At 38.9% G+C, this 25,096-nt stretch overlaps 1 protein-coding gene across 2 annotated transcripts in view; it reads left to right on the forward strand.

The window, feature by feature from the left end:
* The first annotated feature begins 2,976 nt into the window (after nucleotides 1-2,976).
* The window catches only part of CHIC2 (cysteine rich hydrophobic domain 2), a 30,787-nt gene continuing 8,667 nt past the window's right edge, over nucleotides 2,977-25,096 (forward strand). For both annotated transcript variants that reach the window (XM_058804415.1, XM_058804416.1), the window contains exons 1-5: nucleotides 2,977-3,204; nucleotides 9,916-9,970; nucleotides 10,113-10,268; nucleotides 23,521-23,577; nucleotides 23,744-23,803. In XM_058804415.1, the coding sequence (XP_058660398.1) occupies nucleotides 3,086-3,204; nucleotides 9,916-9,970; nucleotides 10,113-10,268; nucleotides 23,521-23,577; nucleotides 23,744-23,803 (447 nt within the window). In that variant the 5' untranslated portion in view covers nucleotides 2,977-3,085. The remainder of the gene's footprint in view (nucleotides 3,205-9,915; nucleotides 9,971-10,112; nucleotides 10,269-23,520; nucleotides 23,578-23,743; nucleotides 23,804-25,096) is intronic.

A 25,096-nucleotide genomic window follows, 5' to 3' on the forward strand; every position in this document is an offset into this window, starting at 1 on the left:
GATTTAGATGTCAGTAAGAAATTCTTTCCTTTGAGTGTTGTGAAGCACTGGAATGTGCTGCCCTGAGAAGTTGTGGGTACTCTCTCTTTAGAAATGTTCAAGGGTAGTCTGGATGGGTCTTTGAGTGATCTGGTCCAGTGGAAGTTCCCCTGCCTATGGCAGGAGAATTAGATGATATTTAAGGTCCCTTTTGACTCAAACATTCTATGATTCTATGATGTACTGAAACAAGCTAGGAAAAAAACCCTGCAGGTTTCAAAGCAAAAATTATAATGTGAAAAGGAGGCTATTGTAAATAAGATATACGAAGTACTAAGAAAGTAAAGGGGAATGCAGAATTCCTTTCACACTAATGAAAGTGGACAAGGGGAGTGCTACAGATGTCATTTGTCTGGACTTCTGTAAAGCCTGTAAAAGCTCACAACATCCTTTTCTCTTAATTGGAGAGAGATGGAATTAAGGGGTAGGCTGTGAGATGGATAAGAAAGTGGTTGGATGGTTGCATCCAGAGGGTGGAGGTCAACAGCTCCTGATGGACATCAGTGGTAAATGATATCCCTCAGGGGTCTGTATTGGGACCAGCACTGTTTAATATCCTCATCAGTGATGTAGACAAAGGGATCTAATGCACCTCCAGCAAATATGCAGGTGACACTAAGCTGAGAGGTGGGGTTGACACACCTGGAGAATGGGGTTCCATCCAGAGGGACCTGGACAAGCATAAGAAGTGGAATCTTCAAATGTTTAACAAGACCAAGCACAAGGTGCTGCACCTGGGTTGGGGCAGCCCCAGCATGAACACAGGCTGGGGATGAACAGATCCAGAGCAGCCCTGCTGAGAGGGACTTGAGGGTGCTGTGAGAGGCTGGACATGACCCAGCCATGAGCCCAGAGAGCCAAAGGTGTCCTGGCTGCATCCAGAGCCCCAAGGGCAGCAGGGCAGGGAGGGGATTCTGCCTCTCTGCTCTGGTGAGACCCCACCTGGAAGGAACTTTGCACCCAACTCTGGGGTCCCCAACACAGGAAGGACATGGAGTTGCTGTAGTGAGTCCAGAGAAGGGCCCCCAAGTTGATTAGAGGGCTGGAAAACCTCTGCTAGGAGGAAATGCTGAGAGAATTGGAGGTGTTCAGCCTGGAGAAGAGAAGGCTTCCAGGTGACCTGAAGGTGGCTTGCATACCTGAAGGAGGCCTACATGAAAGATGAAGAGGGACTTTCTACAAAGACATGTATTAGACATTAGCAAGAAATTATTTAATGTGAGAGAAAGACACAGTTTTCACATTTTTTGTGAGGGTGAGACATTGGAACAGGCTGCCTGGAGAAGCTGTGGATGCTTCATCTTTGGAAGTGTCCAAGGCCAGGCTGGATAAGGCCTTGAGCAACCTGGTCTAGTGGAAGGTGTCTCTGCACACAGCAGGGCAGGATGGAACTTGATGATCTTTAACATCCTGTCTAACCCAAGGCATTCTGTGATAAGCAGATTTGCCTTTTTTTTTTTTTTTTTGACTGTTTCAGGCTGAACCCTCTGCCATTATATATTAGATACTGCTGTAAGTACATAATCCACCACTCCAGTTCACTCTGTCAAATAAAAAAGATCTGCTCCCCCCTTTTAAAATGCCATTCTACTAGTGCTATATCCCATGTCACACTGCCTTCCACTGTTGTCACACCAGCTGATGGCCTACCTGTTGCTGAGGCCATTATGCCCACCCTGGCATTTTCCAGTCTTTGTCTTAAGTTTTGGTTATGAAAAATACCAAAACTGCCAAGAGAGAAGAATCCCTGCCATTTTTAGGGTTTTCTGCTTAGCATTCATCAATGTAGTCCTAAAGGGGCTGTTCCTCTGCAAATTCATTGTTCCTCTGCTCTGCAAACAGTGGTCTTAGCATGATCCTTTCCATGGAGGATCCAAGGCTGCCGCAGGAATGGCAGATCCAGGAACTGATAGCACCAAAGGACATGCTGGTCTCAGCCTCCACGTGAGCAGGTAAGCCTTGGCCAGGGGCCACTTTCCCTACACTGCCTGCACCAGAGGCACTGGTGAGCACCCCCTGAGCTCACAGCAAATGTCCAAACACGCCATCCACACCACCCTCTGCCCTCAGCCATGGGCTTCATGGACGCCCAAAAAAGGGTTAAAGTCTCGTAGTGAAGAAGGCCTATGGTATTCTAGGCTGCATTGGGAAGGGCAGGCTGAGGGAGGTGATCCTGGCCCTCTACTCAGCCCTGGTGAGGCCACAGCAGGAGTGCAGTGCCCAGCTCTGGGCTCCTCAGGGCAGGAGAGACATGGAGCTCCTGGAGCAGGTCCAGTGGAGGGCAACAAAGATGAGTGAGGGATTGGAGAGCGATTTCTCTCTCTTGTGAGCAAAGGTTGAGGGAGCCGGTCCTGTTCAGCATTGAGAAGAGATGTCTGAGAGGGGACCTAATCAGTATCTATCAGAATCTTCAAGGGAGCATGTCAGAGTTCTTCTCAGGTGTGCCAAGCAATAGGAAAAGGGACAACGGCCAGGAATTGATGTATAGGAAGCTCCACCGCAGTGTGGAAGGAGGAAGAACTCCTTTACTGTGCAGGTGACCACATTCCAGAACACATTGTCCAGAGCGGCTGTGGAGTCTCCATCACCGGAGACACTCAGGAACCGTCTGGACACAATCCTATGCCCTGCGCTCTAGGAAGACCCTGCTCGAGCAGGGGGTTGGACCCGATGAGCGCTGTGGTCGCTCCCAGCCGTTCCGAGCCCCTGGGAGCACCGCGCTCCCGGAGCCCCCTCACACCCCGGCTGCCGCCAGCCCGCCCCCGGCCCGCCCCAGCCGGTGCGGCCCCGAGCGGGGGGGCGGGGCCGGGGCCGGATGTTGTTGTTGTTGTTCCTGCCCCGCCCCTCGCCCCCTCCCCCCGCGGAGGGTGACGGGCGCTTCCCCGCCCGGAGCCGCCGCTTCAGCCGCTGACGCGGCCCCGCTGCCGCCCGGCCCGGCCCGGCCCGGCCCCGGGGCGTCCCCGCCGGACCCTCCTGTGTACCTCCCTGGCCGGCTGCCGTCGCGTCGCCCCGGTTCCTGTGGCTCATCGGACACCCCGGCCCGGCCATGGCGGACTTCGATGAGATCTACGAAGAGGAGGAGGACGAGGAACGAGCGCTGGAGGAGCAGCTCCTGAAGTACTCCCCCGACCCGGTGGTGGTGCGCGGCTCTGGCCATGTCACCGTGTAAGGGCCGCGCCGGGGCCTGCACGGCCGGGGCGGGCGGCGGAGGAGGCCCGGGCGGCGGGACGGGGGCGGCTGGAGCGCCGGGCTCGGGGGTACAACTTGGGGCAAGTCGGGGGGTGGGCGTGGGCAGCACCGGCAGGGCTGCTGCCCTTCCCCTGCGTCCGTGGGGCTGCGAGAGGGCTCTTGTCGGCCCCACTGGGCAGCCGGGAGCCGCCTGGAAACTCGCAGGCGGGTGCAAACCTCTAACTAGGGCTGAGGAAACAAGACTGGCTTGGGCTGTGACTGGCAGAGGAATGTGAAGTATTTGTCCAAAATGATGAGCTGTCAGGAAGTAAGGTGCCTCAGTTCCTCTGTGTAACAGGTATCTGCCAGCACATGACCGGCTGGACTATTGAACAAGGTTGTTTATGTTCCTGTTACCCACTCCCATTTAACTTGTGGCTGCTAATGTACCTCTGAGGACTTTAACAAAGAGAAGGCATCAGTTATTCCGATAGCTATGTGTAAAATGATGTGATTACTGTGTGTTGTTTCGCTGTGTTTGACATGGAAGCAACTTTGTTTTGTGTGTGTTTGATATCTGCATCTAGCAGCAAGTGACCATGAGCTTGTGTAGTGCTTGTCAATAATGTAAGAGATGAGGGTATCATTCCTTCCATCAGTTCTGTCAGGCTCACTCCGTTGAAGTGTAGTAGTTGTCAGTTACAATGTATAATGTCAGAAGCTGAAATACAAACCTGGAGACAAGGCACAGTAGAACAAACTTTTGTACAAACTTGGTTTCTTTTGTGTTCAGTGTTCAGCAGAACTAGGTTTGTAGCGCAGACATGAAAGCTGAACATACAGTGATTGGCTTCTCTGAGTCTCATAAACTCTATTGATTTTCAGATACTGACTTGACAATTTTTTTGGCACTTGGGTGTATTGTTGCTTTATTATTAGGTTGACACAGGTGCTAATAGCTGGGCAGTGCAGTTAGTTGTCTAGTTAAAAATGGGAAGTTATGGATAGACAGAGATTTGGAAAGTTAGAAGGACATAGATGGGGCTGGAGGCCCAGGAGGCCCTGTGAAAGAGTAGAAGCATGTAGTCAGTGTGTTCAACTTATGGCTGTTTGTTGTGAACAGAAGCTGTACCAGTGATTCACTGAAAATAAGCCAGTAGCCTAGTCTGTTTCTGAAAAACAGAGCAAAGCCACAATGAAATAGTTTTCATATTAGCAAATGAAAAGTACAAATAACTGAAACAGAGGCAAACATTGGTTTCTTCTCCAATACTTGAAGGTAAGCTGTGCAAGACAAGATGCAGGCCAGTTAGTGGAAGCTTGTGAAGCATTGGCTGTGACTAGTAAGGGCCTTGTGGTTGAAGGATGGCTAACTTGATAATTGTTCATTAATAGTTACTAGCTCATTATTACTTTAAGATCTTCCTTGAAGTACTTGTTCTTTAGGTTTTGAATGAGCAATGAAATACCAGTGTGTGCCTCCAAAATTAGGCAATTGATCTTCATCTACTTTCTTCACTGTGCCAAGTGTTAACAGTAAACTACATAGCATCAGCCACTTTTACCTTTGTACAGTCTATAATTTTTTTGGTCATTGATCCAGAAGCTTATTATTAAAAGTTAGATCCCTTTTAGAACATTCATTTGGTGAGTATAAGGAATAGGTCTAGTCCTGTGTACATGATGAATTAGTCTTGCCAGCATAAAAGCATGTGTGCTTTGAAGGCATGTGCATTTTGAAGGTCTGACAGAAATGATCAGCAGTTAAGCAAATACTGGGTTGATCTTTCCCTGGCTCTGCAGTTTGAAGAGTTGCTGACTGCTTCTGCTGTGTGTATTTAAACAGAAGCTCTCTTTTCATAGTCTGTTGTCATATCCATTCTGATCTTACATAAAGTTGAGTTTGAAATATGTCAATTCCATGAGTACATATTAACATCAGAAAGACATTTACCATTACTTGATTTCATCCAACAGAGAATGGAAGTGTGTGAGTCTTTTCTAAGCTGAGCAATTAAAATCAGTTAAAGGAAAGCAGTTAAATATTATCCAAATAAAGCATATGAAGTCTTTGCCTTTTGAGGATGTGGAGCTTTTGGTTAGCACTAAGTTTTCTCCTTAAACTCACTGTTTGAAGCAGGCGGCTGGCAATGCTAATATTTTTTTTAACATTGTTTTTTAAATATTCAGTTAAACTGTTTTCACACCAGCAGAGTTTTGATAGCTTGGTAGACAGGAGTAACATCACCCGGCTGCTGAAAATTTAGGTTCTCTCTTGTAATGGCAAAAATTTGAAAACACAGTGAAAATAGAGATCCTTACTTAAAACTGAACTGAAAGTCCAAGGTGTTTCATATTTGTTTCTGAAATCTGTATTATGGTAGGAGTGGAGGTACATGCTGTGTTTGACATCCTGAAGAGACTATTTATGGTAGGTGCCTGATAGTGTTTTCCAGTCTGTTTCCCGGTGACTGTTTTCCTGTTCCTCGACCAGTTGAGACATGTCTCATATATATAGCAGACTGTATTAACTAGTAATACTGGATTTGTTCTTGCAGTGCTGGAATGGTGGTGAGCCATTGGGATGTGCTGATGAATGCCTTTCTGTGCTGTTGTTACAGCGCTTATATCTTAATGCAAGATAACTTTTTGTGGGGGGACAAAGAACTTATAAAAAATGTATTTATCCAAGTAAGTTCTTTATTATTAAACTGAAGTCTGCTAATGTATTTTTCAACCTGACTCTGTATCAAGGACATGTGAGTGAAAACACGGCTATGTGAGACTGAAAACAGGGCTATGTGAGAATCATGAAGCATGTTAAGATTTGTGAAATGTATATTTATTTGTTAAGGGTTGGGAACATGTGGACCTAAAGAGTAGAGTTAAGGCAGTGAAAAAATGGTTTAGTATTTCCATAAGAGAGGACAAGGAGGAAGAGGATAGCGTGTGTCAAATTTTTTTGTTAGGGTGATCTGAGCTGCATGCTGGAAAAGGTTCCAAATTGTCTGTGTCCTAAACTGTAAACCTCTGTACTTTAAAGTTTCCACCTCTCACCATTTCTTTCTCCACTGTATACAAGGGCAGGAATTTATCTGTACCTTTGAAGTGGAATCAGGTTCCAGAAATGCTTGTTCAGGTCCAGGAAGGGTAAAGAAAGTGAGGTGAGCATGGATCTGTTGAAGACATGATGTAAAGTGGGAAGGCACAGAGCAAGCAGAGAAGGGTGTGTGTCACTGGAGATGCAGTATTGTACTAAAGAAAGCTAATAGGACAGCTGTCTGAGGAAATGCATCTCCAAAACATTGATTTCCAATATTTTATTGTAAGGCTTACTTTTGCTATTTTTCTGGTCATAGCAGTTATATTTACATTGAACATGTAGGGGTGTTCTGTGGAGTTTCTAATACTTTAATTTCCAAATTTCAGCTTGCAGTCAGGAGTGAAAATTCTGAGATCACATAACTACTTACAATGTATGGTACGCTTTTTTACTACCTGCATATGGTGATAAGACTCTGATGTGTCAAGCTCAAAATTATGCTGGTAACTGTTTGAGTTAGTTTCAGCTTTGCTACCCTGCCATGTATTAAACATTACCGCAAGCCTTGAGTACAGGCTCTCAGTCTCTTTGCTTGTGACTTCAGCCAAGTGTAACTGCATTGGTTTGACGTTTCTGTGCCTCACTCTGCCTCAGTGTTTGTAATTTCAGGTAGCTGTAGAGCTTTTCCAGTGGGAGCTGCTTTTGTCAGGCATGACTTTTGTGAGCTTTATGAATATTTGTGTTTGATGGAGCTGTCAACATTTGAATACTTCACAAATACTGATTTAATAAGCTAATTATATAGTAAAGTGGCATTCATTACCTTTTAGTTTTGAGACTTGGGATGGCACCTCTGTATCTTGAGCTTGAAGTCATTCTCCAGGCTTGGGTGCTTGTAAAATGTGTGTGAATGCTAGGGTTTTTTCAGACTTTGGTTTCCACTTCAACTTACTAGCAATTTTAAGTAGGGCATGACACTTAATTGATAGGGCATGACTCTGACATTTATGTAACTTTTGCCTCAGTGCTTACTTTCACTCAGCAGTTTGCAGAAAGGTGGATGGTCCTCCTGTCATGGATTATTCAGCAAGATTTTCAATGGTAGCAATGTTTCCAGTAATTTAAGTTGCCTTTGTTCTGTGTTGAAGTAGTAAACTTGCCATATGTGTTTCTCTGTAACAATTCTCATTTGTTCTTTCACGAATTTTGAGAGACTTACAGGCTTGCAGAGCTACTGTTCTAGTTAGAATTACTGAAATATGGTAGATTACTTCTGTGTAAATAAGGTTTCCTGTGAGATCTTATTGCAGCCTTTCAGTATGCAAAAGAGGCTTATAAGAAGGGTGGAGAAAGACTTTTTGCTTGGGCCTGTGGTGACAGGACTATGGGGAATAGTTTTAAATAGAAAGAGCATAGGTTTAGTTGGATATAAAGATGAAGGTGATGAGACACTGGAACAGGTTGCCCAGAGAAGGTGTGGATGCACCACCATTGGAAGTATTCAATGGAACACTTGGTTCATTGGAAGCGTTGATTGGATGCAGCTTTGAGCAGCCTGATCTAGTGACAGGGAGATTAGGCTAGATGATTTTTTATTCCTTCCAACATAAATAATTTTATATTTCTATGATTCTACTGCGTGTAATTGCTGATAGGAAAATTACCTGCTTACTTTGCCTTAAGACCTTATGAAAAAGTCACCTAAATCCTCCAGCTACATAGCCCAGTGTGCTGCTGCAAACTTTGGCAGCAGGTATTGCTGTGTATGGATTACATGTGAGTCTGGCTGTTCCTGGTGTCCAGTCTGGTACTCTCTGGCATTGGCAGCTATGTGAGTGATGTATGCTTCAGCATTGTGTTTGCTTTAGTGTGTCTGTCAGGGAACCTGTGTAATCTTGCTTCAAATCTTTTGGCACTGTTTGCATCAGTAATGTCAAGTGGAAACAAACCCAGAACTTAGCTACCTGCACTTTATTTTTAGCTGCACTTTCTTTTAACTGTTTTAAACCAATTTCTGGCTAATTTCAGTCAAAGCGCTCTGTTGTGGGATTTGTGGATGGACACTCCCCTTAACCATTGCCTTCCTGAAACTTTGCACTTTAATCATGTGTCCCTCTCAGCCTTCTCTTTTCCAGCTTAATGTCAGCCTTAGTCTATTGAGGCAGCTGTTTTATTCCCTTTATTATATTAGCCTTCCTTCTCTCTGTCTTTTTCTAACTCCAAATCCTTCATGAAATGTGGATACCAGAGCTGCACCCAGTACTGAGTATGTGGGTTTCATGGAGAGTCAAAATTGTTAATCTCTTTCCCAGTGGTGCCCAGTATTTTATTGCTATTTCTGGTGACTGGTGCTTGCATTGAGGTGATGTTTAAGAGATGATGAGTGGTGATGAAAGATCTGTCCTGTGAGCTGTACCTGTCAAACTTTAGTGGAGTGTCACATAAGCATAGTTTAGGAATCTCAAAATTCACCACCTTTTATATATCTATAGAGAAACTCATCTGCCCCTTTTTGTCCACTGGCTTTTTTGAGGTTTCCACAATAGCTTACCACATAACTGCCTATTTGATTACTTGGACAAAGTTCTCCATTGGCATGCAGATCATTCAGTTCAGTAAGAAAAAGAAAAACAACTCTAAAACTCTGGGTAGTACCTAGCTGCTCGATAGCATATTGTGAAAGCAAATTATGTGTTTAAAGTCTTCAGCTGTCAAGGCTCAGGTAAGCTTTTCTGCATACAATGCAGCAATGTGTGATGGGTGTTGCTGCCAGTATTTCAAGTCTAGAGTAGTTTAGTTTCTGATTTTTGTTTGTAGTATCGATAGACTGCTCTGTTTATATTCAGAATTTTTTTAATTACAACTTAAATTTTACACTGACTGCTGTATACCAAATTAGTAGCCAGTCGCATTAAAGATTTTATAGTCTGTATAGTCTCTACTTGAAGTTTTTGTCCAGCCCAGATGCCAGAAAATAATAAGGTTTTCTTTGAGGTTCATGTATTTGTGAACCCAACCAAACAACTGTAAGGTAGAAAACATTTTTAATAGATAAGCTGACACTCTTCTGACCTTTAAGTCTAGTAAAACCCAGTAGATTTAGTAACTCCAGCTCATTTCAAACTGCTTTACAACTTCACATTTATAATTAGTTATTGTTTAAGCCTTGTTTTGTTACTTAGCATTTTGTGTTTTGAAACTTATTATGTATTTCTTTTCTGAAAATTAAGCTGGTGTTTATTCTGTTTTTATGCTTAGAACAGTTATTTAGCACTGGATGAGCTTTTCTTCAAGATGCATCTGTACTGGTGCAGGAGAGAGGTAGTTCCAACTGTGGCCCTTAATTGCTTCCCTTTCCCCTTAAGTACTTCACTTAGCTCACTTGCCACTCTTGCTTATAGGTTTTGCTGACTTTGGGGAAGAGTCAGTAATATCAAGAGAACTAGAAGAAGATACTATGGGCAAGATGGCTTTTAATCTGTGTACAATGGTATATTTTTCTTTGTTAGTATAATTTTAAGAATTACTCTTAATAACAACAACTAGTGTTTTCCTGAAATGCTGTTACTGATACGGACCCTGAGAGTATTATGAGGTGCTTGTAATTTGTGGCATGGATTAGGGTTATTTATAATTTTGCTACAATCGAAATTTTGTTTTTGCAGGTTTGGACTAAGTAACAAATTTGAAGCAGAATTTCCTTCATCTTTAACTGGAAAGGTGAGTACCTTTGAATAGAGGTTTGGAATTGGAGTTCAGGTTTTATTACACAAACAAGTGTTCCCAGTATAGAGTACTGTAAAAGTAACAAAGTACAATGCTGTAGTACTAGTTTGTTTCTTCTTTTTCATTTCCCTTGTAGGTTGCACCTGAAGAATTCAAAGCCAGCATCAGTAGAGTTAACAGTTGTCTTAAGAAGAATCTTCCAGTTAATGTGCGATGGCTTCTATGTGGATGCCTTTGCTGCTGCTGCACTTTAGGTTGTAGTATGTGGCCAGTTATCTGCCTCAGTAAAAGAGTAAGTTGAATTATTAATATAATTTTGATAGAATTGTACTGGTTTAGTTCTCATTTTGGTTTTTTAGGGTTTTTTCCTCCTTCACCATTAAAAACTGTTACTAGAACTTACTTAAATCACTTTTATTTTGTACATTTTGGTATCAATTGTCAGCTGTACTGGTTAAAGTTACAGGATATACCAGTCAGGACTTTGAGCTTGTAACTCAATGAGAGGTTGTATAGCTGAATGCCTCCTAGAGCCATTTATAAAGCTGCTATTGTTATTGAACCAACTTTCAATATACTCTTTAATAGCTGAATCTTCTCTGTGATACCTTGAGATGATGAGAATTTGCCAGTGAATGAGTGGCAGTTTGTTTTTGAGGAGCTTCTGATTACACTGTGACCCTAAAGAACCACATGTTTTTTTGTTAAAAGAGCAGTTTTTAAAAAGAATAGTTGATTTTTCTTTTTAAATTTTCTTCCCAGTTTAGATGAGTAAGATGCCTTTTTTTTTCTTTTTACATGAAGAACTTGAAAATAGCCTTTTGTCTATGTACTCTTGGCACTTAGAGCATTGTTCACCAGAGAAGCTCATTACACATGCCTGGTTTTCACTTCCTTTTCTCAGTGCAGTTAATTAGACTATCCTGCCACCTTTTCTGTGTGTGTAAAAATTGTCTTTGGCTAGTTCTATTTCACTAATGTGCAAGAAGTCTCTGTGCCTCCCCATCATCTCCTCACTATTTAGTACTGTTCATCTTTCAATTTCATGTCATGCCTTGTATATGTTCTCTCTTGTGTTATCCCTCTTAATGCTACGACTTGGGTACAATTTGGTATATGAACATTGTCATTATTTTCTTTATCAAAATCATCATTTTTTTAGACTTAATAAGTAAAGACATTCTAAAAAAAGATTTATGGGGTGAACATTGATTATAGCAAAACCGGTATGCCTTTTTGTATCATCTGACTATCTGTGTTAAGACCTTAATGCTTAGTCTCTTTTAGAGATTACTTAACGCTAATTTTAATTGTATACAAAATAAAGTAGAAAAGCCTCCTGGTAATGTTGGAGTCTGTGGAGAAATGAACCAAAACAAAAATGTTGGTGTCAGTGTGAATTATATCAAACCCTAAGTTTTTTATCTTCAAGCTGTTGCAAACTGGTAAGTATCCTGTAGCATGATCATACATTCTTAGCCCAAAAATCTGCTAGAAGAAATTAGAATCTGGTGATTGCTTCAACAGATAAGCAGGTGACTTCACTAGCTTGTAGAGAAGTCCTTTACCAGTCAAGGCCTAGCACTGTAGGTAGCAAACACAAGAGAAGTATCCATTACTACTGTCCATGTTTAACTTCTAAATGTGAATGCTTCTGCTGTTATGAAGTTTGACCCAGTTTTCTCACATACTGTGTTGTAGCAGGAAATGATAACAGGATGTAACTTGGTAGGGGCTGATGTCACAAGCTCTCATCTTCTAGACTGGGTCCTATAATCAACTTTTTATACAGTGTCAAACAGTGTCAGAAAAAAATACAAGGGCTTCTAGCATCTGGAGTCAGAAAACAGTTTGAAGCTGAGGAGAGAGGTTCTGTGTGGGAACCTGGTCAAGCAGCAGTTAGAGAAGATGTGTGGGGTAAGGTAAAAAGGTAAGCTCCTTCCAAAAGGATAAATCTGGAAAAAAAAAAGCCCCAACCACAGATACTTTGTTCAGAGGATGCTGAAAAGAAGATAATGGTGTCATTGTTGCTGTAATATAGAATGCATAATGAGAGAAGAGTCCTGGAAATAATATGAACAGCAGGAGCATGGACACAGATTTGTGACTGAACTTGTCTAAGTCATCCTAGAGTGTGGCCCAGACTATCAGTAAAGGTTGCATTTTTCCTGTTAGAGTTGGCACCAGAAGACATTTATGGACCTTTGGATCTTTTTCAGCACTTGGATGTCCAGCATTAGTGCAACTAGGGCTCAGCTGCCTAAACAAAGTATCTTGTGCCACTGTAGATGGCACAATGGCACTAGACACTGATAACAGTTTGATTATTCTTCCAGAGTAAAAGTAATTTAAATCAATGGATCAGCATCCCTTGTCCATGTCAGCAGCTTGCCAAATGAATGTGTCTTTACAGGGTTGTTTCTCAGATAGAGAACTCACAACTTGGTGCCTGTTGGACATCTGAAGAGTGTATATAGAGAATTAATTAACTTGTGTTCTAAAATGGAAAGGAGAGAGTCTGCTTTCCCAAGCTCCTAACTCTTCATCCTGGAAATGGCTGAGAAGGAACATTTTTCTGTGCTGGAGGAGTTAAGGGGGAAAACTGTGGAATATTTTTCAAGGACATGTTTGGAAATTCTAGCGTAGGAAACAAGCAGAAGAGTTTTTAATGATTCTAGTCAGGGCTACTACTTTTACTTACAGAAAAATGGTGAAAAGTTGCTGCCACTTGGGTTGCTTGTACAGATATGGGTGGATTTAACTTTGTCTTGGTTGATCTATAGCGGGAAAATATGAAGTAATACAAATCCCTCTTAATTGGAATTACAGGGTTTGAACCCTGTAATAATAATAATAATTCAATCAGTATCGAATTGTATCCACAAGCTTCTGCATAAAGGAAAAATCTTAGGACTTTCTGTCAGTTTATGTCAAAGTACTGTGACAAGAGCAGGAAACTAACATTGCATACTTTCCTAAAGTGTAGAAATAAGAGAAACTGCATTGTGAATTACCTGGAGCTGCTCAGCAAAAACAGCAGTTGTAAAAAATACCTGGTTCATCTAGGTTCCAGTCTGTTATTTGCTCAGTAGATTCCAGTAGAACTGTGACAAGAAGCAACTTCATATTCTCCCACTATCACCTTGGTTTGCTGCTAGTGCTGCAGATTTGCCAATACATAAGACTAATGTATTTGGTGTGAACTGCTCACATTTGAGCTCTCAAACTGCTTGTGTCAGACTTTACCTGTGTCTTGGAAGAGGGTTGTGTTGATCAAATTACCTTTCATGCTTTGACTTCTTTAGCTATCCCTTCCCTGGCTGGACTCAGCCACAAGTCACAACAACCAGGATTCTTGAGGAAACAGGGGTCTATAAAGATGTGTGCTTATTTCTTCCCTTTAATTTATAGATACAATGAATTATTTAGCACTTGTACTCATACTGTAAAACAAGTGTAACAAATGATCAATAAATAAAAGGCTGCTTTTTTTGCATTACTTGCACTTGTCTGAGAAATGTTACCCTGAGGGCTTTGCTAGCTCAGCCCTGTTCTAAGTGATTCCCAGAGAAAGGACAGTTACTTGGAGCTGACTTCTGTTGTATCCTTTGCTGCAATGATCACAATAGACTCCCAAGACTTTACAATTAGAGAGTTTGATTTCTGAAAGCATGATGGGAGTGTTCCCAACCTGAAATTTCTGCAGATTGTGTTTTAATTTCATAACAAAAATGTACAAGTCTTCATATTTGCCCTTTTCTGCTGAAACAGAAGACTAAATAATTTGTTTTGTTGAATTACAAATATAGGAAGCTAACAAGTGGGAGAGTTTCTCAAGGATTTTATTAAATGAAACAACAGTTTTAATATAGAAGTTTTTCACAGAATGACCAATTGAAATACCTGTTTGAATCAGTCTGAACCAATCTACCCTGGTCTTGAATTGCTGGTATAGTTTGTGGCTCTTTTTCAGATAAAGGTTTTTTTTTGTAATGGTTTATGTAGACAAAATGTCAATTTCAGCTTCAGAGTTAGAATAATTTTTTTAGTAGTTCTTTTCATTCTGTATTTTTACTGTCTTTCATTGACTTTTTAAGTTTTAATGTGAGAAAGTTATCACAAATGTAAGTACAAATTGTGAAATTATTGAAAGTTTGTGTATATTAGGAATACATGCTTCATTTCATGTAGTGAAATATAAGGTAATGGTTTGTTTCCTTAAATCAACAGATGCTTCAAACTAGGAATTAATTAAGCAACAAATGTTTGTAAGTTTAATTGTTAATTATGTAATTTTAATTTGTTTCTATGCAGTGAAAGCTTTCCCTTCACTGAATTTTTCGTTTCAGTGCTGGTTTTGGAGTCCTTGCATAGTCTTGTTTCCTTTCTCCATTTGCACTGAGATATTTGGAAGAAGCCTTCTACTCTTCAGCAGTAAAATAAGTGTTTTGTTTGATTCAGTATCTTATTGCTTCTCTCCTTTTATGTGGTCTTAATTCGATTTTAATGAATAAAAGCTGCAAGAAAGTTACAGGAAGTACAGTCCCTCATTTGCAGATATGGATCATAAATGATCTTAAGAAGTTTTACTCATAGAATTCACCATCTTTTCTGGGACAAATTCCAGGTTGTACAAATGAACATTTAGTCTTTAAGTTGTTGTTATTTGAATAAAAAGAATGGCATAGTGAATTATAATTCAAAAAGCACTGCAGGCTGAGGTGCCCATTTGAAGCCACTTTTTCAAATGAATTGGCACTCATTTTCAGCATTAACTAAATGCTGTAGTTCCTGATGGGTAAATAGGATATATAATTTCAACAGAAACAGTAACAATGAAAACTATGATAGCATTGCAGTACTGCTAGATTTTTTAAAAGCTAGTATTGTACAAGTAAATTGCATGTTTCAAATGATTCATGGGCAATCTTTTAAAATTAATAGAATTAGATATTTAACAGTGTGATCTGTACTAATATTTTCAAGAGTGATTTGTTTGTTTGTGAATTCGCACAAAGCTGATGAATGCTGCTTAAGCCTCATCATTAGTTGTCACTTTCATAGCAGTTCACATCTTCAAATTGCTGTATAAACATAGCTAATTACAACTTCCAAAGTATAAATTAAATATGTGGTGGAGGAGCTGGAATGAATTTCCCTAAATTTTATAGTCTTGTTTGTCAGTGGATGACACTAATGTTAAAATACATTAGATCAGTTTATTGAATTTATAAATACATTTCATTTATTATCAAAACTGAAGAAAATATATGTTTTTCTCCGATGCCCATCTGCAAGGGACTTTGCACTGGAGGTACTCTTAATGGTACCTTAATGCTTTTCTGAGGAGTTCCACAAGGCAATTACTTAAAACAAAAGGTGCCTTGTTTTTGAGGTGTTTAGACAGTTTATATTATAGTTCAGTTTGGAAGAATCTTTAAAATTTTAATGTATTTATTATGGTTATCCTAACCAGAGCATGTAGAATTTCTGTGTTGGCTCTAGTCAACTTAGTAAAACTTTTTTTTAAAGTGGAACTTGTATATATCAAATATGCATTCTTGACTGTTGTTTTCAAATGTATTTGGAGGAGTTCTTTTAAAAGTGTTAACTATGAAAGGAAACTTAAAAAATCAGAAGATTCAGGCCTGGTGTGTTTTGCTTTAGCTGTTATTAACTATGATTTTGGTCAGAAGAGTCACTAAGTCATCTATATGCTCAAGCAGCTCAGCTTGTAGAGCAAATAAATGTAAAATCATGATGTGTATACCTGTGTGGTTATTTTTTTTTTTCTGTATCTGAAATCAGATTTCATTTCCTTCACAGCAACCTACAAAAACTTACCAGGTTTTCATGTGCTTTCCTGGTGCACAGTGGGGTGTGGGAGCAGCTAGTTTTATCATGTGTTTTAATTTGCAGACTTGCCTGGTGGAGGACAGGGCAATAAGATTGGCATGAAGCATACTTACAGATAAAAGGAGATCACAGAATACTAATTTGGTGCTTTATAGATCAAATACAAACCTTTTTGTAGTTCAAAAATATGTATTCTGAAGTTAAATTTGTGATTTTGTTTTTTCTTGATTTTATATAAATCCTAAATATTGTGTATCTCTGGGATGTATCATAAATATTCTAAATGCTATTTAAAATTTAATTGCATTTGTAATTAGAATTATGTCTCTGAACATTTTAATATTAATCAAAACAATCTGGGTATAATTAACATTTCTGTGTTACAGCCTCTTTTATATTGTGATGGCTAAGGTATATAAAGGGATCGTGCAGTTACTTGGGTTTAGTGTTGCTTTTGATATTGCTCTTCCTGTCCAGGTTGATGTGTTCCTGAAACTACAAGCATGAGTTGGGTGAAATTTGCATAGAGCTATTTTGAAAGAGCATGCTAAAATGATCTAGTTAGTTGTAAGATTTGGAAATCAATTTAGAAAGGAACATTTTTAGGGTTCTGTCTTTAGCAGCTTAAATATAATCCCAAATAAGGGACATATGCAAACACTGTTGAGCAAAGTAGTAGAACACAAAATTACCTGAAATTTATATGATAAAATTAAACTAAGTAGAAAGCACTTGACAGAACAGTAGCTTGTTAGACTTTACTGTAAAACATAAAAGCAGAATGGAGTTCTGGCAATTGTGAAGTAGTGACACACTTCTGTGCCTCTTCTCTTGATTTTTGTCAAAGTATCCTGGGTCTGGAAAGTATTCATGTTTGCACTTTATTAAAACAAATCACAGTAAAATGTTATTTCTGCTGAAGTGTAGCATTCTCAGTAATTCAAGCACTATATATAAAGAAAGTTATTTAATGAAGAAAACAGTAGTTCAAGAACCATTACTGCTGATAAAACAGCTGGGAGGATGAGGGGGCAGTTCTACAAAGGAGAAGAGTGAAGGAGTTAATAAATCTTGTACCATACCAAACACATTTAAGTGTGAAGTGACCAGCTACTTCTAATTTTGGAGCTCATAAAAATATTTTTTGCTGAATTTTGGAATAAATTACTGAATCTAGAACTATAGTGATGATGGGAAATACTAAGTTGCCAGATTTATTTTTTCTAAATTGGTAAAGTAGCTACAGTATTTTTCTGATTCAGCCCTCAGATACAAGGGACTGTAGGAGCTGTCCCTTTAAAAGGGATCATTCTCTTCAGCATGCAGATTAATGAAGTGATGGATTTTACACTCTTCTATGGAGTTTTGTGCTGTCTTTCAGTCTTTCTGGTCATGAGGCTTCCCTCCCATTCTTGGCCACTGTCCTTAGACACTACTAACAGCAGGAATCAAAGGATTCCTATGTACTAATAAACTAAACCTGGGAATGTTCCTAGGAGTTGGTGCTTTATAATTTGTACTTTAGGAGGGTCCCTGGCAGGCTCTGGGTCTGTATGGTGTAACAATTCATAGGCATTATCAGAATGCTTCAGGCACTGTGAGTGGTTTGGAGGTTATGAAAGCTTACTGATAGAGATGTAAGCTGTTCCCTGCCAGCTGGCTTGAAATGAATGGGAGTGTTTCTGGGCACAGTTTCATTTCTTAATAGAGATGTAACCAGAGATTCTTTAGCTTCTCAACCTACATTGGCCTTGAACTATTTTCTGTGGCATACTCCTGGATATTTTGGAAATAAATGACAGGGACCTAAATGAACATCTCTCTAACCTTAAAAGAGGAGATGGAGGTGGAATTTTCGTTCATGTTCAGTGTGAAGTTTCCCACAGAGAATGACACCTGATGAGTTCCTTGGTGGAGATTTGATCCTATTTTCATCCCCGTTACAGTCAATTCCAATTTACATGTTCATTTTCTGTGGTCTTTTTGGTGGGAATGTCCTTCAGCAGGAGGTGGATGCTTTAGATTGTCATGTCTAGATTTGAATAATTTCCTTGGAGGGATCAGAGCTTCATGGGTTTTTTCATTATGATGACAGAATCAGAGCTAGATTTTATCCTAGAATGAATGAGTTACAAATATTATTTAAAAGTTCAAGTAACAGGATGAAGTGTAGTCATGATGCTTCATGGATCAGTTGAACACCAGTCTGCCTGAGAAATGTGTTTTTCACCACATTTCAAGGCCTTCTTAAGGGAAGTGTGTTCTTTTTGCCAAGGTCAAGACTATTTCTGCTACAAGGCTTCTCCATATTACGAAATTTTCACAAGTGGTTGCCTCTAGTCAGTGTTACATCCTTATAGAAAGTAGCTAGCAATGCTTAGTTGGTGACTTAGCTCTTGTAGGACAGCTAAAATATGCAATGGCTAAAATATCAGTTAGCATATTGAATCTTTTGGATTTTGTGTATTTCAGAGGAAACTTACAGAGGACTTTAATCAACTTCTAGAAACTTTCTTTGATAGTTTCTCTCTGCTGAGTGTTTCTACTGCAGACCAAAATGCCTTTGGAAAATACTTGTTCAGTATCTGTCAGTTAGTACATTGGTGATGATTCAATACCCTCTCCATTTTACTCCTGCGTAATATACATGGGCTGTATGTTTCTGCACACCTTCTCTATCCTGCACATGTTTAATGGCTTTACTACTTTCTTTAAACACTCCAGGAATTTGACAATCAAGGCAACCAGGGTAACTGAGGAATCATCTTGAGTTTAGATATTAAAAAAGTGTTACCTGAAGTAGTGTCAAATAACACTGAGCTTCTCTTTGTGTCAGCAAATATTTTGGTGGAAGAGACCTTTCCAGAAAGTAATTGGTGTGATTTGGTTCACTAAACTTTAAGTTAATCTCTTTGTGATGTACCAAGCCACAGTTGAGACCTGTACAAATGAGTTAGTTTATGGATCGTGTGAGACCATATCCTCAGGGCTGTCTTCCAGAATGTGAAGTTTCATGAAGTCAACTCGATGTCATCAGTTCTGCTCCAGAATTCTGTTGATTGAATTTCTCTCTGTGTGTTATGGAGTTTTGATCTGTGCTTTAGGCTGACTCACCTTCTGCACAGAGTAATTGATCTGGTAAGGCAAATGCAGCAATAGCAATCTTGTTGGACAAGGCAGTTTTTCAAGATCCTGTAAAAAGCACCAGACTGCTGCATTTATTTCCAGATATTCTTCATTCTTTTTAGTATAGATTTCACTTGCTTTCTTGCATGGATGCTGAAGTGGCTTCTGGGATGAGCAGTCTTACAATGGTCTAAAATAAGAAATATCCTAGCTGCTAATAGGAGAAAGTACTCAAGATCTCCACGTTCACCTATGTAGTAGAACAGACACCTTATCAAACTACTGTGCACTAAAGCAGATAGTCCAGATGCCAGGGTCTGAAATCAAGTCAGGTTTCACCTTTGTGATTTTTCTCCCTTCACAAATGGAGAATTCCTTAGCAACACGGCAGTCTTTACCAATTTGCAGTTTACATTGGTTTGCTTGAGGTATAGTGTTCAAGATGAGGACATTCTCAGCACAGATGTGCATCATTCAGTTAAGTGTGTTTTGTGTACAGCTTTGGCATTTTTGTGGTACCAGTATGGGCCTCAAAATTGGCTTAGAGTATGTTCTGGCATATTGAAAGTGAGCATATGTGACTCAGTTATTATCTAACTTTCTATTTCACCATTTGTGGTGATAGCTAAATTACTTGGGTATAAATTTTGTAGCCAGAATGAATAGAAATTCCTGCTTTTGTAATTTCTCTCTTTGACTGAGTGGAATATAGTGATACTATAGCTCCGACCTCTGTCAGGATCTGTTGACTTTTTTCTGTGGTGGATAATATAAATTCTAGCCATGTGAGAAGCTAACAAAAGTCTGCCCAGTGTTGTCTCTTTGTATTTTGAGATTTAAGCATAAAGTATATTTGTTCAGGGCGATATTCAAAACCAATAATACTTGATTGTGGTAAAGTTTTGTATGAAGGAGTTTGAAAATCTCATGCTATTTACTGGGCTAATAGTGCACAAGGTATACATATGTATGTTTTCAGATGAGAAGTCAAAGATCAAATGCACATGGGGAGAGTCTTTGGTTTTTCCCAAACAACTACAAATATGATTGTTAGTGGAGGATCGAGTTGTTGCTATCCATGTTGTTTCCCCACATAACAAAGACAAAGGGAAGTTCTCCAATTAGCACCATTTTGGGAGTCATGTAGGATCCTTTTGTTTAATATTGTACCAGTCATTCACTGATTTACAGCAGGACTCGAGGGGGCCTTGGCCCATTTGCTAGTGTGGTTTAGTGCAGTGTGCATGTTCCTGGCTGTGCACTGCCAGAGGGGTCCTGTTGCTGCACAGCCTTCCTGTCCAGATCAGAATTCCATCTGGAGCTAACTGGATAGACCCTGCAAAGGTGTAACAGAAATGTCTTGCAGTTGGTAATATATTCAGTGCTATCCTTGTTTCTGCATGGAAAGTTCATATTTAGGCTTAGATTTTTTTTTCCTTCTATGTTTGAGAGAAAAACTTTATTTTACTGAATCTGGAGTGATAAGCATTAGTGAAAGTGTACTCTGTGCTAGAGTTTTTGGGAGTCTGAATCTTCAAAAGACACTGTTAGACATGAATATCTTTAAAAAAATCTGTTGTTTTACAAAAATATTTCATTAAACATTGCTTCTAGACAGTTGAAGAGGTCTGTTTAACAAAATTCTGTGGATAGCATTGAAGACGCTGTTTTTTTAATAAAATATATTACAAAGCATATTTTCTTATCCTTGGTATGCTGAAAAGTGTGCTTGAATTGCAGGTTTTTTTCTTTGCTCAAATATTGGACTGAGTTTTTAAGAAAAAAAAATGAAAAGCTGTATAGCATTAAATCTTCCTAATAAGCAAGTCTCTCTTCCACTTAATTTGTGCTTTTGTTGTGGCTAACAAATAATTTGCTGTATGGGTTTTTCTGTACACCATTGATAGAATATACAAGCTTGTCATCCTAGTGCGCTGGAAATGCTACACTCAAATCAAGTGTTCCTTTCTGGTTTTGTATATCCTCACCTGCTCCTCACTGTAAATCATTGAGATGTCAAGAGCAGTGATTAATTAAGCTGCACGTGCAAGTGCTTTTTTTCACCTGTCAAGTAGGAAGAAAACTTACTATAGTGAATTGTGTGATGCTGTTTAATGAATTTCTTTTTTATTCCAAGCTCTGAGGTTTGCAGAAATATTTTACAGTCTAATTTTTATTAACATTTCTGTATTAGTGATATGGTGTGTTTGGGAGCTATGACTATTCCAGATTATACTATAGGAAGGGTAAGTAGTATTTAAGGCCCTGGGAAGATAAAGAATCATGGTCCCGAGTCTGCATGTATTTTTATCTCATGCTAGTCAAATGTCTTTAAGCTGTCCTTTTATTTGAATAAACCAATTAATAGTACATATCAATTTCTTATTTATATTTATGTATTGTAATATAGATGTAATTTTATTGGAATTTGAAAAGCTTGGATGTTTTTCACAGTCTTTAGGGCAAACAATGAAATTAAATAGTATAGTGATCTTAATCTATTATTAAAAGGTCCTGGAAGGGAAGATTACAAGGTAGATTCAGGTTTTGAATCAGTTTTACCATTGGTTTAGCAGCGGGTGGGCAGGCAGATGCCTGCTCAGAGTAGAACCTATTGCCATTTTTCACCATTGATAGAGTAGCCTTTCAGAGTCAATGAGCTCTGTCAATGTGAGCTTGTCAAGGCTACAACTTCATAGACCTGAGAGGCGGTTTGAGAGGTCAGCCCTTTTCAGGTTTGCTGTGATGCAAATGAACTTTAATGCTTAAACAACTATTGGAATTTTTATGTCTGCTCCTTGTTCTTTTTTCTTCACAAAGTCATTGACGAGACATTCAGTGCTTTTTAAATTGGAAGTTGCATTGTGCTAAAGACCTAGTACAGATTTACGGAGGGCTGAAAGCAGTTAGATCATGTTCTTTTCATGGTGCGATTAGAATCAAATCGATTTCCCTACAGCCTTCAGCATTCAGATGGCAATTTTAACAAAGCTTGGGGGCTAGACAAGGGACAAAACGACTGAACTGAATGTTAATTACACTCTGCAGCCTTATTTTCTTTTGATTTGGAGCTGACTGGCAACTAAATTAACAAAAGTGTGACCATAACTGCTGCCCTATTTTCATTTAAAAGGAGAGCAGACTCTAAAAGGCTATCTTTACAAAGAAACAAGTGAGGTCTACTGATTATTGTTAAAGGGCACTGTCTTTAAAAACATAAGAATAACCCGAAAATACTCAATTTCCATTTGATGTGATAAATTAGTCACTGGTATGTCCACCTTTTGATAATTCCTTGGCTTGTGATATTGAAATAAAACATAATAAAAAAATTGCTGTAATGAATGCTGATAGATAGCAATGATCTAATTTTTAATCATGTGACCACAGTACGTGCTTAGCTGTGTTTCCCTACAACTGCTTCAGTATTAAACTAGAGGATGTTTGAAAACCAAGATGTTAATATATGTGGGGACATGAACAATTTGTTGTCGAATTTTTATTTTACTCAGACATTTTTGTTTCTCGGATAGCATTGAGTTTGGTTTGTTAGGGTCCATTTACTGTATTTTGTAGCAATAACAGCAAGATGCTTTCTCATCCTTTCCCCTGACCCCGCTCTGCCTTGTGAGGAAGCTGCAGCTGCACTAAGTTGTATTTGATCCTTGTCATTGCTCCGTCCTTTTGCACCTGCAGCTCTGTTGGTCTCATCTTAACACCTGGCACCATGAATTATCCTCTTTTTATTCACTGTCTGTAGCAAATCCCATTTAGAGCTAAGCAATATATATTCTGGCAGTCAAATGACCATAAATGTCACTATGTATTTCTCAAATGTAAATATAACTGAATAATTATACTCAAAATGCTGTGAGACTTTGCAGCACAGAGCGTCCTTTAATTCTAGTATGCTTAATCTTAAAAAGCTGTGCAGAACAGCTTTCTGGATTCTCTGTCTGAAATGTCAAGTATGGATGACACAGGCAGTAAACCTTTCCTTTAGAATCCTAAATATTGGGTTCGCTCTCTATACAGATCACAAACTTACTAATGCTTATTTGGGGAATATACTGTAACTTTCTGCATTTGGTTTTTCACTCTCTAAAATCTGGATGCAAATATAACAAAAATTCCTCATTTATTTAGAGTACTGTGTATTTGCACTTGACATACAGCACTGCAAAATAGTTTGCAACATTTGTGAGTTTATATGCTGACCTTAGAAGCAGTACATTTAGATCACTGATCATAGGGGAGCAGTTCTCCTGTTTTTATACTTAGATCACTTTGAAATTTCTGTGAATTTAAAGTTAAAACTGCCATAAGAGAGCATGCATATCAACAGTTTTTGTTCCAAAGTGATTGAAGGTACCTACTCGGCTATCACAAAAAGTTGTTTCTGTTCTAGATATTTTATACCAGACAAGTTTTGATTGTGCTACAGACCACCTTGTACTCAGTCACTGTCCTGTACCTCTCTCCTTTTCACACAAAAAGCAGCTGCAAAACAAAGTTTTTCTAAAACCAGTCAAGAGTAAAATTCTTTCTCATTTGTCTTCCAGACACGAAGATCGATTGAGAAGTTATTAGAATGGGAAAACAATAGGTTATACCACAAGGTGAGTGCCGCAGGGAGCAGCTTCGTACTGTTGGAGTTTGAATTGCACAGTATGGAAACAGATGCTTTTGTTGAACGAAAAATATGAAAGGTGAACAAATGGGCTAGTCTGTGTGCTGCAATAAAATACAGCTCATTTTTCTTCTTTTTCTTTCCTCCTTGTCTAGCTGTGCTTGCATTGGAGACTAAGCAAAAGGAAATGTGAAACGAATAACATGATGGAATATGTAAGTTAAAGGGCTGTTTTGTGAGTTTCTCTATTAAATGATCATTTATTTTGCTTCTGATCTTATTCTTTTCATGATTATTAATCAGTAAAGGTGTCAGGAGCTTAATCGCCTGAGTGCAAGGATTTTCTACGGTTCACAGATGCATGGTTTCATGTGCAGGACTGATTTATAAAGTTATGAATGACTTGAAAACAACGCTTCACTGTGTTCTGAAAAATAATAAATTAATTGCCAAGATAAAATAGCTTGAACATGTGCTGATGGAGTGTGAAATTTTAGATGCTGTATAAAGAATAACCACAACTTTGGTTACGCAGCAAGTCAGATATGGCTATTTTATATAATGCTAATCAAGTCCAAAAGTATGGAAGAAGACCTTTCAACTAAGCTGTTGGAGCTTAAGAAACCTTTAGCTCCTTTTTAAGATTTTAACCTTTAAACCTTTTTTGGATTTTAAGTGCCCCTTACCTCAAGTATCTTGAAAGTATTTTTATCTCCAATTGGTGTCACTAAAATATTTTCAAGTCAGTCTCTGGTATTTTAATATGCTTTAGTTTTTGGCTGAGACTCCATAAACCCATCTTGGAAATATACAGTGAGAAGTTGTGTGTTTTAAAATGAACTATGTCCTGCATAGGATTTCAGTTTATTTAGCTTGCAACTTGTTCTTTTTGGTGCTGTTCTTATTTCCATTTTCAATATATTTTGGATGTACATAGGATAGGATGAAATTAATCTGATAAAATGTAAACAGCATTGGAATTTCCATAATTTCTTTTCATGCTTTAGTAGTTACTAAAGGCTGTAGGAAGGTATGCTTTTTAAAAATAAAGATTATTTTTGGAGAAACATATACTGCATTAGGTCTAACTTATCTGTGATCTTCTATTACACAGTAGTTTGTCTGTTCTATAAAATAACAAATCTATAATGCCTATAAAAATTTTAAATGTGATTCAAAATTATATTAAAATTATCTTTATCTTTTAGTCTTCTCCTTTTCCCTGCCCCTCCACTAGATCTTATCTCTTGCTTGAAATACAAGGTCTTCAAAAAGCATTTTTTACAGAATGGCTCTATTCAGTTCACTGAATAAGTACTTTATTGTAAAATTTATTCTACTGAATCTTTTAGGTTGGATATATGGGTGTGACTGAAAATGGAATAAATCAAATTTCAGAAAATAGACCTAAGCTTTGCCTAAATGAAGCGTTTGTATTTTGCTGAAAACTTCATTTTTCTACAGGAAACATTGTCAAACCCAATGTTCTGCAGATTCAATTGGAAAAA

The sequence above is a fragment of the Ammospiza caudacuta genome, chromosome 4 (assembly GCF_027887145.1).
Source record: "Ammospiza caudacuta isolate bAmmCau1 chromosome 4, bAmmCau1.pri, whole genome shotgun sequence".
Lineage (NCBI taxonomy): Eukaryota > Metazoa > Chordata > Aves > Passeriformes > Passerellidae > Ammospiza > Ammospiza caudacuta.